The sequence below is a fragment of the Saccopteryx leptura genome, chromosome 1 (genome assembly GCF_036850995.1).
Source record: "Saccopteryx leptura isolate mSacLep1 chromosome 1, mSacLep1_pri_phased_curated, whole genome shotgun sequence".
NCBI lineage: Eukaryota > Metazoa > Chordata > Mammalia > Chiroptera > Emballonuridae > Saccopteryx > Saccopteryx leptura.
In genome coordinates this window covers 316,889,527-316,905,595 of record NC_089503.1, presented here as the reverse complement: position 1 = coordinate 316,905,595, position 16,069 = coordinate 316,889,527, and the positions used below count along the sequence as shown (strand labels likewise).

The window sequence follows — 16,069 nt, the reverse complement described above, 5'->3', positions numbered from 1 at the left end:
CCAATTACAGCACTATCAATCGCTGCCATCGCGCGGTAACCCAACCCAATGAAACTGGAGAAAATGCCAGCTGGGCTGGGCCGGGCCGGGAGGAATCCTTGGCGAAGCTGCCTTCCTGGCAGGAACCTCTGCAGTCATGCCCAGCCACAAGCCCTGTGTGGTCCAAGTGTGCAGAGGTGTCGGCCCCACCTCACGGTCATGGAAACTAAGGCCCACTAGGGCCGAGGCTGCTCCTGCAGCTCCATCTGACAGAACCCAGGCAGGCTGCTTGAAAAGAGGCAGTGGCCTCAGGTGGCCAAGGCGGTGGGGTGCGATGGAGGGGAGAGCCACATGTCTCTTCATCTTGGTCACTTTTATAGCCACCATTCATAGAGCATTTTATTCTGTGTGGGCACCTGCGTTATCAACCTCAACAAAATGGGGGCCGCTGTCCCCATTTTGTAGATGAGAAACTAAGGCTCAAAGAGTTTGTCACTTGCCTGGGTCACTCAGCTAGTAAGTGGCAGCGTCTGACTTCAAGTCCACGCTCTTCCCACAGTGACTCACTGCCCTTCTGTCACCCTGTGTGTGTGCCGCACACACGAGGCGGTGCTTATCGTGTCCTGTGGAGCCTTGGCACTGCCCGCAGCCTGGGCACTGGGGAGCGGGAGCCGACTCCGCTGGCCCACCCACGAGTCGGTAGCTCTCCATGCTCTTAATCAGTAAGATATGTTTCTGGAATAAAAACCGCATCAGCATTTTTATTTTCAAGTTCAGACAAGGTTTCTTTTTTTTCCTCCTTCTTCTTCTTCCCGATTTTCCCTCCACATGGGTGAGGCTAATCCCCTTGCTTTGACTGACAGGTCTTTAGACCCAGCCACACGTGGAAAGAAGCAGAGTCAATGATGGGCAGCACAGGGGAGACTTTCTCCTTGAGCTTTCCAGGGTTCAGTAAGACCACAACCAGTAATTAATTACCCGTGTGACTGTGTGACAGCAAATCTGTGCTGGGCCCGCCTCGGTCGGGTCAGCGACACCGATGGACAGTGCTGGGGGGGGGGGGGTCTCTGGGTCTCTGCCTTCCCTTGTCAACCCTGAAATTTTCCTCTTCCTTCCCAGGGGTCTGCTGGGGACAGGGAACTGAGAAGGGAAGCTCAGCTAAGCTCCACTTGGAAGAAAAACAACCAGAAACAACAGAAGCAGAGATTATGGGGAGGTGGGAGGGAGAGAAAAGCGGGCACTTGGGGAGGCCCAGGTGAGACCAGAGCTTCCACAGAAACCACTTACAATCAAGGGAAATGAGATCAAGGAAAAGCCTCTTTTGAGAGTGGGGAGGATTTACCATGGCTACAGAGTAAATAGTAAATGCTAGGGCCTTACCCCCCACAGCAGTGTTTTTCATAGTATATGCACACTAAACATCCTTGCTTCTGGAATTGAACTTGACTTCCACTTGATAAAAGGGGCACGTGGAGAGGGAAACTCACTGCAGTAAATTGGTTGGGCATATATATGCTTGGGAAGATCTCCAAGAAGTTACATTTAAGTAGAGCCCCAGAGGCTGAGTCAGAATCAGCCAGATGAAGACGAGGTGAGAGACAGCTACAGGCAGAGGTAGAAGCATGTCTGGTTCCCAGAGGGGAAACCAAGACAGTTCAATTAGGCAAGACTTGGTGGGTTTCTTCTGGCATTCCCAACAGGGTAACCCTTCAGTAGGGCCTGTTCTGGGCATTGCTGGATGTTTGATACCCTGGCCCCTGCCCATAAAATGTCAAGTGATACACCCAATAGTGGATCCAAGGGCTCATGCTCCCCATATTCCCAAATGCCTCCTGGTGGGGGTAGGGAGTACTGCCACCAGAGAACTCGACGGGGTAGAAGTCAGGTAAGTGTGCATGTGCGTGCGTGCGTGTGTGTGTGGGGGGGGGGGAGGGAGAGAAAGAGATATAGGTATGTGTGTGTGTGGGAGGGAGAAGGCAGAGTGGGGAGGGGTAGTGGTTAGAGTTGAGGCAAGCAGCACCTGAATCAAACTGCCCTGAATGTCATCTTGGGGAGTAAGTAGCAGAAGAATTCTGGGTACAGGAATGACATGACAGGTTATTGCTCTGGAAAGATCCCTGGCTGTCAAGTGAGGCATCCTTTAGAGCAGGGGTCTCAAACTCAACTCAGCATGTGGGCCGCAGAGCAAGATCACAGCCGTTCGGCGGGCCGCACTAGGTGTCTACAAAAGGCAACTGTTACGCAACACTTTTCTCACTGCAGTTGAAAAATCAGTACAAAATTGTTTGGCGGGCCGCGAATTTGAGACCCCTGCTTTAGAGGGTGTTAAAGAATGAAGGTAGAGGACTTGGTTTTTCTTTGTGGAACGATTAAGCACAAACTAAAATTTTAAAATAGAGAAGTACAAAGCTATTTGCATTTTCTCGTGTCCATTTTTAATTCATGTCTTTAACAGAAAAAAATAAAATTTTCTCTTTTTTGGGGAATCAAGTTGTTCCCATTTCCCTTATGGGTATGTTTCTTTTGATGTCTGTAGGACTGGTAGTGATGCTCCATCTTTCACGGCTGCTGCTGAGAATGTGTGGGTTTTCTTGGGCAGGCTCACTAGAGATTTGTCAGCTTCACTGATCTTTTCAAAGAGCCAGCTTTGGGTTTCATTATTTTCTTCACCATCTGCCCATTTTGTGTATTACTGGTTTCTGCTTTTACTTAACTTTGATGTTAAATCCCCCCCCCCTTTTTAAAAAAGATTTTATATATTCATTTTAGTGAGGAGAAAGAGAGAAGGGAGGGGGGAGGAGCAGGAAGCACCAACTCTCATATGTGCCTTGACCAGGCAAGCCCAGGGTTTCAAACTGGCTACCTCAGTGTTCCAGTTGATGCTTTATCCACTGCACCACCACAGGTCAGGCATCTCTGCCTTTTTCTAACAAAGCATTTCAAAGGTCCAAATTTCCCTCAAACACTGTATTAGTTGGCTGCATTTTAAGAATTTTCATATATTGTTTTCCTTATTCAGATAAAACATTAAAAAACATTTTTTTTATTTTTTATTTTTCTGAAGCTGGAAACAGGAAGGCAGTCAGACAGACTCCCTGCATGCGCCCAACCGGGATCCACCCAGCACGCTCACCAGGGGGCGATGCTCTGCCCATCTGGGGCATTGCTCTATTGAGACCAGAGCCCTTCTAGCGCCTGAGGCAGAGGCCACGGAGCCATCCCCAGCGCCCCGGCCATCTTTGCTCCAATGGAGCCTTGGCTGCGGGAGGGGAAGAGAGAGACAGAGAGGAAGGAGAGGGGGAGGGGTGGAGAAGCAGATGGGTGCTTCTCCTGTGTGCCCTGGCCAGGAACCGAACCCAGGACTCCTGCACGCCAGGCCGACGCTCTACCACAGAGCCAACCTGCTAGGGCCTCAGATAAAACATTTTTAATTTGTTTTGTTTCTTCTTTAACCTGCAGGGGTTTTTTTTTTGGACTGTGCTTTTAAATTTCCAAATATTCTGCTATTTTTCCAGGTATCTGTTACAGATTTTAATTTAATTCTGTATGTGAATTCATACATATCTTGTATGATTTCAAGCATAAAAATACATTAGTATAAAATTCTATAAGAGGAATGGAGACACAGATTCCAGAGGAAAAGTATTATTTCCAAATGTTAAAAAAAACCCATTCATTTTAAAAATGGATTAGGGTAGGTACCACATTCAATTACCAGAGTGATGTCATAATTCTATTTTAAAGTAACTGTACTCTGTTACAAATTATGTTATTTGAAATGATAAAGACTTAAGATGAAAGAATTGAGAGGTTAGTATAGACCCCTCCCCCAAGTTCCTTCAGGGAGATATGAGCAAAAAGTTTGAAGACAACTGAGCTAAATAAATGAAACAGGGGAATTTCCCTTGTTAAGATGGGTGAGATGTGAGCCTGTGGGTGGGCAGAAGACACAGGACAGCGAGGACCCTGTGGCAGTGGAACAAACAGCATCCACTGCGCATGTGGAGGACCTGCTGCAGAGATGAGTTCCTCTGCTGCTGTATCAGGAGGGATGGAGGACTGGTGGGTACTGGGGCAGAAAGGCCTGAGAGCTTGGTGTGAGGCGGGGAGGGAGGGAGTTCCTACCTGAAGACTAAGACAGCCCTGGTGAAGGTGAGGGGAGTGGCTGGGGCAGGATTAGGGTCTCACACAGGCCTTGTTGAATTCTCAGGGTGCCAACGGGGTGATATACCTGCCACATGGCACAGTTGAACTGCATTTTGATGATTTTTTTAAAAATTATTTATTTCTTACAGAGACAGAGAGTCACAGAGAGGGATAGACAGGGACAGACAGACAGGAACGAAGAGAGATGAGAAGTATCAATCATTAGTTTTTCATTGCGCATTGCAACACCTTAGTTGTTAATTGATTGCTCTCTCATATGTGCCTTGACCGTGGGCCTCCAGCAGACCGAGCAACCCCTTGCTGGAGCCAGTGACATTGGGTTCAAGCTGGTGGGCTCTTGCTGAAACCAGATGAGCCAATGTTTAAGCTGGTGACCTCGGGGTCTCGAACCTGGGTCCTCTGCATCCCAGTCCGACGCTCTATCCACTGCGCCACTGCCTGGTCAGGCGCATTTTGATGATTTGATTCACGTTGGTATCCCTTATTAACCTGGGAGCAGCACCAGAACCACCGTCTGTCTCCCCCCTCCAGCACTGAGCACATGGTATGAAAGGCATCAGAGTCCAATCTCTCTACCCAGAGCCTGTTCTGAGCTGGTGATCCTGACACATAAAACAATCCAAGGCAGTGGCTTCAGAGGCAGGATTAGAGTAAGGTACAGATTAAGGTGCACCCAAGTCCTTAGAAGACTTCCTGGAAGAGGAGGGTGTTCTAGCGGGGCTTGCAGGAGTGGGCAGGACTGAGAATAGTGAGGAAGGACACTTGGGGATCCTGTGGACAGAAGCGGGGTGGTTGCAGCCAGCCCCAATCCTCACCCAAGCTCCACCCTCTGCTGCCAAGCAGGCTGCTCTTTGGCACTTGCACACCCATCACCTCATACTCCCCTGAAGGTGTGAGAGTTCATTTGATATGTCAACTTGACTGGGCCTCACTTAGGGTGCCCAGATGGCAGGTCAAACATGATTCCAGGTGTGTCTGGGAGGGTAATTCTGGATGACATTCACACCTACAGAGCAGACTGCACTCCGCAGTGTGAGTGAGCCCCATCCAATCAGTTGAAAGCCAGACTAGCACAAAAAAGCTATGCCCCCTTGAGGAAGGGGAATTTCCTCCTGCCCAACTGCCTTGAGCTGGACCACTCCCTTTGGACTCAAACTGAAACATCTGCTCATGCCAAAAACACCTGCCCAGATAGTCTCGTGTGTACAAGGGAGCTGGGAACCCTAGAGAGGGGCAGGGCTTAACCATCACAACTCTGGGTGTTGTGACAGACCTGGATAACTGTCCCCACTACCTACTCTCCATCCTTCCTGTGATCAGGGAGTCACTGGTTGAGTGGGGCACATGGCTACTCAACCAGTTTCACTGAGAACTAGGTGTGGCCAAGGGCTAAATCCTCGCCAACAGAATGTGAGAAGAGGAAATGCACACTGCCCAGACCACTTCTTCCAAAGGAAATCGTGGGCCTGTACCTCTCTTCCTTCTTCCCAGAGGCAGGAAAATAGGCATGACGGTGGCCACCTAACACTTGTGTGAGCACAGATGATGCCCTAGGAGATGGCAGAGCACAAAAGACAGAAAGGGATGAGGCTCCTGCTGACCCTGAGGGCTCTTGGCACCGCCCTGGATTGCTTGCCTGCCTGTGTTAAGACCTGAGATGATTTGCTGTTCTGGTGGGTAGCAGTGGTATTTCATTGTGGCTTTAATTTGCATTTCCTTGATTTACTAATAAGGTTAAGTACCTTTTCATGTATCTATTGATGAAATGGCTTGAGTCTTGTGCCCATTTTTTCTCCAACTTTTTAATTGATATATTTGGAATAGAAACCCTTTGTCAATTAAATGTTTCAAATACCTCCTCCTTTTGCTTTTTCACTCTCTTAATGATGACTCTTAATTTTAATAAAGTCCATGTAATAGCTTTTATAACAGAGTTAAGAAATCTTATCCAATCTAAGGCTGTGAGATGCTATTTCCTAGAAGTTTTGACATCTTGCTTTTCCTATTCAGATTTGCAATACCTCCAGGAATTGTTATTTTTATATAGTACAGTGTAGGTTGGGGTCAAGTTTCCTTTGCCTTCCGCAGTTATTCAGTGATCCCAGTAGGATTCTATTTTCACTGGCTCCCCTTTCATTGTATGTCCTGTCCTTTTCTGACATTTTCAATCTTGTCTTTTGTCTCTTTCAACATACTGAACAGGTCACTTTAAATTTTCGCCTGATAACTATTGTCAGGAGCCCCTCCACGTTTGTTTCTATATATTAGCAGTGGTTTCCTTCTGATTTTCACATCACTTTGTCACCTCATACTATTTTCGAATGAGCACCACAGAGAACATATATGAAAAGTCAGGCAAATGCTTTGAGACTGAGGACAATGTTCTCTTTTCCTAGAGACTGTGCTCCCAGGTACCCGGGACAGCAGTAACCCAGGGTGCCTGACGGTGCAGCACATCAGGGCCACTGGGCGTCAGTCTCCAGGAGCAGCTATTTCTGGTTCACCATTTACTCTTCTGATGCAGCCCCTTGGGGTCCCAACCTAAAGAAACGGAGGTCTGCTAAGCATAGTTGCCGTCACCTCAGCCCTCAAAACTGGTAAGCACGACTTGGCGGCTTAGCCTCTCTGCTTCTTACTCCGAGATGGCAAACTCCTCTAGAGGAACAAGTGGCCCAAATCCCAGGCTTGTTTCCTGGCCTCTGTCCATTCCCAAACCCTGGTCCTATGATCCTTCACTGGATCCTGTTAACACCCTGATACATTTGAACAGCCCATTTAACAATATTCTGGTTCACTGTTTAGTGTCTTCCAGGGTGGGGGGTGGATCAGAATTTCCTGGTCAGCCTTCACTGGATTCAGAAAGAAGTGTCAGCTTTTCTCTAATATAAACAATTCTCAGAGAAAGTCTTTAGCCCCCCCCCCCAATCCTCTCTGACCACCCACCTCCCTATCATGGTATACAACCTAAAACGCAGAGAAAGCTTGAGGCACCTAGCTGTTCCCTGAAGCATCTGTAATAAGAAACAATATAGAACGTTTAATAAATGATATGAGAATCGTCAAGTCCATGTTAGAACATCTGGATGATGCAGCCATTAAAATACCTTTAACAAGGGGTTTGGCACAGCTGGAGACATCTCATGCTCTGTGCTGGGCACAGTCTTGCCCGCAGACCCGAAACGGGGTGGGGGGGGGCTGTTGCAGCAGGCCCTCTTCTCTATCCACACCTCTTCCATTTGGAGCTCACTATTTCTCTGGCTCCAAATCATACCTGCATGTCAAACCAGTGACTCGGAACATGGACTTCCAGTACTGACCTGCCTTCTGAGCTCTAGTCTTGAATATCCAATTACTTTTAAAGTCATTTCCACTTAGATGTCTCAGAAGCATCTCAAACTTAAGTTTGCTCCAAACAGAATTCTCGATTCTCTCTGCTCCAAACAAAACACACAGTGAAATTACTGTTCACATCAGACTTTTTCGCCTCAGTGAAGGCATACTCATCTACCCAGTTGTTCAACAGAAGCTGAGGAGCCGCTCTTGTTCAGGTCATTCATCTCTAGCCTCAGCAATCCATCAGCGAGCCCTAGGACTTCTACCTCAAACACATGCATCTAATCCAAGTCTCTCTTCATAGCCACTGCCACCACGCTTGTCTAATCACCACTATTATTCTCCACTTCTGTTCTTTTCTCTCCAGTTCATTTTGCACACTCAGCAAGGGTGCTCGGTAAAGAGTGTCAAGTAGGTCTTCTTACCCTTCTGCTTATCACAATTCCAGCGCCTTCCCCATGCACTTCGGGGAAAACCCAAAGACCACCATGGCCCCAAAGACCCTGCAAAATCTGACTCCTGGCTAGCCCTCTGACCTAGTCTCACTGAGGCCCTTCCTCCCCGCTGCCCGGTCGCCAGACTCTGGCCCCATGGCCATCCTCCTGGCCCTTGATCATGTCCAGTTTCTGGGCCTTTAGGCTCGGCGCCCCCTTGTCTGGATACTTCTCTAAATTCTTTGCACAGCTGGCACCTTTTCAACCTTGCAGCCTCAGGTCAAATGTGACTGTCTCAGAAAGGACACCCGGTCAACATCTTATCTCCTCATGGCATTTACTACAATATACAGTGCTCGAGTTCGCCTACTCGTATGCTTAACTTTCCTGTCCTTCTCATCAGAATGTAAGCTTCTCAGAACCATGGACTGGGTGTCTTATATACGGTTATATCCCCAGTGCCTACCTAGTAAACTGGTTAAGAAAACAGGTCTAGAGTGGTTAAGCAACTTGCTCCAGGCCACACAGCTGGTCAGAAGTGAAGCCAAGACTTGAACTTGGACTTTGCTAACAGCAGAGCCGACACTTTTCCCATGGAGCTCCCCTTGCTCTACAACTAGAGCCACCATCCAGGCGTTGTGTTCACTGTTCAACACTTCTGGGGAAAGAAGCGAGAGCCAGGGTCCCGGGCACTCATTCCCTTCTAATTAACTACAGCAATTAACCACTAAGCAGTTACAGCACGTGACCCTCAGTGTTAACCTGTGCTATTCGACTTCCCCATCCACATAATGGGATTAATACTAGAATACATGGTTCCTACAATACAAGGGTTCAATGATTAATCCTTGTCGAGTGCTTAGAACACTGCCTGCTACACAGGAAACATGACACAAGAATCTGCTACGGGACGAGGTCCATCTAGTGAGCCCCTGTGGTGTGTCCCTCACGGCACACTGCGGGTCAGAAGCAGGTGGCTAGACGCAGTTTCCATGCCCTCCCTCAGATAGATTCACAGTGAGGGCTCTTTGAGTAGTGAGTTTTTTCATGCTTGCTGACCTCTGGGAGTGAGTTGTTTTTTTTTTCCAAAAAATGAAATTAGTTTCAGTTCTAGTTTTATAACTTAAAATCATGTTTCTTTGATAACCAATTTATGAAACAAGAACAACATATACAGTGTGTCTGTAAAGTCATGGTGCACTTTTGACCGGTCACAGGAAAGCAACAAAAGATAGAAATGTGAAATCTGCACCAAATAAAAGGAAAACCCTCCCAGTTTCTGTAGGATGATGTGGCAGCATGTGTGCATGCACAGATAATGACGTAACACCATGTATACAGCGGAGCAGCCCACGGCCATGCCAGTCAAGATGTGGATGGTACAGAGGTAAGTTCAGTGTGTTCTGTGGCTTGCTAAATTTGAATCCGTGACCAAAGTGCAACGTGAATATCAGCGCGTTTATAACGAGGCGCCACCACATAGGAATAACATTACTCGGTGGGATAAGCAGTTGAAGGAAACTGGCAGTTTGGTGGAGAAACCCCGTTCTGGTAGGTCATCAGTCAGTGACGAGTCTGTAGAGGCTATACGGGATAGCTACCTAAAGAGCCCTAAAAAATCTGTGCGTGAGCCCACATTGAACTGCACTGAATAGGTATGAAACTGGGAGAGTTTTCCTTTATTTTGTGCAGATTTCACATTTCTATTGTCTTTTGTTGCTTTCCTGTGACTGGTCAAAAGTGCACCATGACTTTACGGACACACTGTATTTGCCTTTTTAAAAATGTTGCCTTATATATTTTAAAAATAAATCGATCATACTCTGGATGGTCAGGAGGTATGAGTACATACATGAACATTTGTACTACTCAAAGGGTTGAGAATGCATGTCCTAGCAAAACAGCGACCTCTAACCTCAGTGAACGCCTACCACATGTTGGGTGCTGACCTAAGAACTTCATGTCCAATTTTCTGTACCCCAAGGCAGGCATGCAGGTGGGTGTGGGAGGAGCTGACGCAGGTGAAAGACAGCCCCAGGTTCCACTCCACATGGAGCTCAGGAAAATCAGATCTATGCCAACAAACAGCACGTAAAGTCTTGCTTAACTGATGTAAAATAAGCACGATACAACTCCATGTGTGAATGAAGAATGTATTATTATGTTGTATAAACAAAATCACCTAATGTTTCTAATTTAAGGTTTAATTTAAGCAAAAGTAATTTCCATTGACATAACTGACAGGTTGTCATGGAGGAAGCTGATGGATGAGTTAATACTATAACTACTACATTTACAGAAAGCTTACCTTTAAAATTCATCTCTGTTGTTGGCAGTAAACCAAATTCATATTGTAAAATATTGCCTAAATCAGATCTGACCTAAAAAAAAGCCAAATGAATACATAAAACTGTGCAGGGAAGAATAAAACAACTATTATTTCCTACAAATGTGAGGGAAAACAATTCTGAATTTTAAGAAGAAGGGTTTTCATTGATTTTCCATATATAGGCCACAGGACCGGATTATCAGAACCTTGGACAGCACTGAGAGTGAGAGAGAGAAAGAGAGAGCGAGAGAGAGAGACAGACAGACAGAAGGGGGGGAGGGAGAGCACGCGTGCCTTCTCCAGAGGACTGGTTTTGTATTAGATCTTAAATGTTAAGGCTCAGCCTCAACTTCTCTGCATTTTAAAAGTCTTAATTTTACTGAGTCCTATGTAAAAATGGAATCCTTTCCATTTATGTGCAGAATACAAATATTGATCTACTTATGACCTATGCAATTTACGACCATTGGACTTTACGACCACAATTGCTAGCCACGACTGCTCCGCGTCTGGCAGCGCAAGCGTTGCCCAGCTGAGCGTACGACAGTGTGGACCAGCTTCCGGGGGCACTACCATCTCTATGTGCACCATTTCAACTGTTATCCCAGACTTGGTACAGCAATTTGTGTTTTGTGTCTTGGATATTTTTCATCAAACCCCTCCCAAGATGTCTACCAAGAGGAAATTGTCTTTGCAAATATAAAACCAGTTGTACTGCTAATGCAGTGTTTTATACTTAAACCTGATGAATATAAAAATAAGAAACAAAATGGTGTAGAGATGATACAAATGGCATAAAATGAACAAAGAAAATTATGATCTATAACAATAATGAAAGAAAATTATGATAAAATATGACTTAAAGATTTTTATAATATCATTTCATTGTACTGTACATATGGCCTACTCAACTTACAACCAAATTGTGTTACGACTGGTCTGTCGGAACCAATCGTGGTCGTAAGTCGAGCACCAGCTATATGTATTTTTAAAAAGTCTTCCTCCTGCCTGACCAGGCGGTGGCGCAGTGGATAGAGCGTCGGACTGGGATGCAGAAGACCCAGGTTCGAGACCCCGGGGTCACCAGCTTGAGCGCCGGCTCATCTGGTTTGAGCAAAAAGCCCACCAGCTTGAACCCAAGGTCGTTGGCTCCAGCAAAGGGTTACTCGGTCTGCTGAAGGCCCGTGGTCAAGGCACATGTGAGAAAGCAATCAATGAACAACTAAGGTGTTGCAACGTGCAATGAAAAACTAATGATTGATGCTTCTCATCTCTCTCCGTTCCTGCCTGTCTATCCCTCTCTCTCTCTCTCTGTCTCTGTAAAAAAAAAAAAAAAAAAAAGTCTTCCTCCTGCAAACAAAGACTGTCATTTTTGTTCCAGCATCTTTTATTCATTTAAATTAGAAATTTAAAAGATAATAAAAACATAATAATTTAAGTAACATTTAAATCATATAGGTGTTGTGTTGTCCTAAGAGTAGCCTGTCAATGTCTTCAAGATAATGGACATAAGATACTGTATTTTTTGCTCCATAAGATGCACCTGACCATAAGATACACCTTGGGTTTTAAGGAGGAAAATAAGAAAAAAATATTCTGAATCAAATGATGTGTTAAAATATTTAACAAAATACTGTATTTTTCGCTTCATAAGATACATGGGAATTTTCTCCTCCACTTTTTTGGGGAAAAACTGTGTCTTATTGAGCGAAAAATATGGTATACAGACATAAAATTTAAATTTTGGTTTAAATTTTACTAATTGGTAGCCCAAATGACCTCAGTCATTTCTCTATATCCCATTTTGCAAAATGGACACCCTTGAGTAGTTTGCAAAGCCCTGTAGTTAGATTCAGAACTTACTGAACAAAAAAAAAAGATGCATCTCAGAAAAACCAAACCCATGTAATGTATTAATATGGACACACACACACCTGTGTGTGCACATATGCACGACAAATTCAATAATATATCATTAAAATGATAAAAATAAGTATTTCTCGAATACCAGCATCCGTTGTTAAGGTATTAAAAAAATCACCTGCAAACAGTTGGACTCAATGTCAGACAGAAAGCCTTTCCCCATGAGCTTTTAAAATGAAGCAAGCTGAAAGACCAAACTGCTTTGTCAGTTTGCTCTTGAAGGCAATAATATAGTCACAAAACTTGCTGTGACCACTCTGTCTCTTTGCACATTCTGTAACGCTGGCCTGCCTCTTTTTCCTCCTCTTAAATGACTGGCTGCGGTGGTGACTTAATCCTCTGCAGCACGTAAAACCAGGCTCTGAGAAGCTGCAGGTCCTGGAGGAGGACAGGGGAGCCATTGTGCGGAAGAATGAGCCCACTGGAGCATCTGCGGCTGTAGCCACAATGCGGCCGTCGGCATGTTTGCGTTCGGCAAGCCCCGCGTTTCCTATTTAGAAAACAGAGACCCTTACCCCATTCTGTCTTCCCACAGGCTCCCTTTTATTTATTTGTGTTTGTTATTATATGGCATCTACTGACATGTTTGTGTGATTCCATGGGTGTGCACACATCCATTGAGAGAAAAGAAGTGTCTATTGCAAACTTGTGAAAAGGGAAAAGGGACTCCCACTGTTCTTCCCTTTGGCCAGGCATCTACTTAGAAAACGGGATTTTAACTCTTTGGGTCTCAGAAGAGAGTGACTTCTTTGTGCACTTTCAATTTTACAATGGCTTCTTTACTGGTGGAATGTCACAAATGAGAGAAAAATGCTATTCGATAGCACAGTGGAAAACTTTTATTTCAATCTTAACATGCTTACATTGTTTTTACAAAGCAATTTCAGTATGGCAACAAATAACTTAGAACAGTTTACTACTTTGGGACACTCAGTATTTTTGGAAAACATCTCGTTGGCTCTTAACTGTTTTTATTTTGGAAGCTTTAACATGAACTGTGCAAAACCTCTCATTGTTTTAGTTGAGTAATTTCAATGAAAGATGTTTTATGTGTTCAAAACATAACCTCCCAGTCGAGGTCTTGAGGATGTTAATGATCTGGATGGTCACAAAAATTCTGGTGCTCACTTAATCCAGTTCTACCTCTAATGAACGTTTGTATAAGAAAGATAAAGATAGACAGACAAATAGAGCTAGGTCAAATTAACTCATGTTTCCCAAAGCTACTTCTGTGATTCCGTACCTTTAACATGTGGACCCTGCATGCAGACCCTTTACGGAAGCACAAAGGCGGGTAAGATGCAGGCATCAGCTTTTAAACGTAATGGGTTTTGAGACATCGGATTTTGGGATGATTTGGAATGAAAAGAGTTTAATGGCCCCTGTGTTCTCTGACTCCCTGCAAAACTCCAAAGGGACAGGGGCTCGTGACAACACAGCCCAGTGCCTAAAATGAAGAGGGAGCAAGCTCTATTCTTCAGCCTCTCTCGAATTAATTAACTGGAAATGAGTCTTGTCAATGTTTTGGAAAGGCAGAAGGGGTGAATAGAACTGGCGAGAATTAATCACAGTGAGAACTGCCTCAGCTGCCTGCAGAGCTCAGGAAACCCAATGAGAAGAGGAAAATAAAAGAAACACGGCTGACTCGCCATCTGAAGGGACAAATGGAACCCCAGCAAGGCCTGCGCCTCTGCCAAGTCAGGGCGGCCTCCACAAGAAGTTCATTATCTGCCACCACAGCAAGTACAATCTACGACTTACATGCACATTGTATCCATGGGGACAAGGCTCACCAGACAGCTAAGTTATAAAAGCAGAGAAACAACACAATACTCATGTACTTTCACTTTTAAGCTTAAATCCATGTTTAACCCTATTATCTAAAAGCATCATGAGTTCCTGAATTTGCACTTAATCTTCAAACACTTGCGATTTCACATACTGCTGAAGACGAGAAGTCCATGAGATTGACTCCAGACATTCAGACACTGGAATGGAGAGTTCATTCACTAAGAACGAAAAAAGAAACAAAACTGCATATATAACAGATATTTCCAAGAATCAGCAAAGGGGAAAAAAGGGAGAATTTTGATCAGAGGTCAGAAATAACTGTGAGAAACCTGACAACTCATTCAGTATCATACAAGAAGCTCTGTGCTCTTTTCATTAAAGTCAACATTAGCTATCTTTTCAAGAAAATCTACTTTCTGTCAGAAACTTTTAGACTGCACAAAAGGTTGATATGCTTTAATTTCTCCCCCAGAATGAGCTGGAAATTTTAACTCTTTTAAGAAAACGGCAGCCTAAACCTGAAAAAAAAAATGCCTCTGGCAATTAAATTTAGGGCCGTCCTTGACACTTTAGGAGGCACGATGCTCCCACCCGTGTTCTCAGGAAGCCCCCCCCCACCTCCCATGTCATGTCCAACGTCCCAGGGCAGTGGGAGCCACTCACTCCGGCATACTCACCAGTGGAGGGGGGTTACTGGTAGCTTTCAGAACCAGCTTGTCACCCTTCTTCTCCACTTCGAAACCCATCTTTTTAAGTAGAGATGTATCTGCCAGCCCCTGCTCCTCCATCTTGGCAATCAAGTCCTGGTTCTGGCTATTGTCTTCTGTAAGGTTTCGGATGGCGTACACCACCCACTGGGTCAGAACTGGAACCAGAGTGAAGGAATATGCCAGCACTGAGCTGTCTCAGAATTCCTGTGTGCACTGCCACAGAGGGGAGCAGTGCACCGAGACCAGGCTCGGGGAGGCTTCTCTTGAGGATGTGCTGTGACAACGCATTCAAAGTGGGAAATTCACTTACAATAGAATATACGTGTGTGCACCAGGACATGCTGATGAATGAACAAGGAACCAAAGGCTTAGGGTAGCCACCCCTGAAGTTTATGAACACCAGCGTGTGCAACACACACAAGGGGGATTGTTAAGTCGCTAGGAAAAGAGTAAGAACATTACAGAATTAGGCCCTGGCTGGTTGGCTCAGTGGTAGAGCGTTGGCCTGGCGTGCAGAAGTCCCGGGTTCGATTCCCAGCCAGGGCACATAGGAGAAGCGCCCATCTGCTTCTCCACCCCTCCCCCTCCTTCTTCTCTGTCTCTCTCTTCCCCTCCCGCAGCCGAGGCTCTATTGGAGCAAAGATGACCTGGGCACTGGGGATGGCTCTGTGGCCTCTGCCTCAGGCGCTAGAGTGGCTCTGGTCGCAACATGGCGACGCCCAGGATGGGCAGAGCATCGCCCCCTGGTGGGCAGAGCGTGGCCCCTGGTGGGCGTGCCGGGTGGATCCCGGTCGGGCGCATGCGGGAGTCTGTCTGACTGTCTCTCCCCGTTTCCAGCTTCCGAAAAATACAAAAAAAAGAAGAAAAAAAAAGAAAAAAAGAACATTACAGAATTAGTCAAAAAGATGCTAGCTTAGAATGAAACAAGAAGTCTGGCTTAGAGAAAGCCATTTGTAAATAAGAATTGTTTCCTAGGAGTTACCATGGAATTCCCTCACTCCTTAGAGATGAAGCTAGACAGCCTTTCCAGGACTGGCTGCGTTGAGTTTGAACATTCGTGCTCTTGAGAACGCATCTCATCCTCACTGTCTCACCATGGCCCAAGCTAATTTTAAACATTCTGCATGGTGTCTGGCACAGCAGATGAGAGACATGTACAGAATCACCGCATGATTTATGGAGGTCTGCGATGTAGTCACCAAGAGCTATGCGAACCCACCAGAGCAGAGTTGCTCTTGGCATCTATAACTGATGGGATACAAGCTGCTGGGGACATCTCTAGGGCTGGTCCAGTGGCACACAGGACTTACCAAGAACAGTGGTCATTCATTCACTTATCAAGAGTGGTCCAGGGGAACAAAGCACCCAGAGAAGAGCAAACCTTTTCCCATAAAGTGTGGCCT

The 16,069-nt window shown here is 45.6% G+C and overlaps 1 protein-coding gene across 1 annotated transcript in view; it reads right to left on the bottom strand.

Moving 5' to 3' along the window:
- Nucleotides 1-12,981: 12,981 nt before the first annotated feature.
- Nucleotides 12,982-16,069, bottom strand: part of ATXN10 (ataxin 10) — a 173,595-nt gene continuing 170,507 nt past the window's right edge. The window contains exons 11-12 of the mRNA XM_066358660.1: nt 14,634-14,821; nt 12,982-14,174 (exon numbers count right to left, since the gene is read on the bottom strand). Coding sequence (XP_066214757.1) covers nt 14,172-14,174; nt 14,634-14,821 — 191 coding nt within the window. The 3' untranslated portion in view covers nt 12,982-14,171. The remainder of the gene's footprint in view (nt 14,175-14,633; nt 14,822-16,069) is intronic.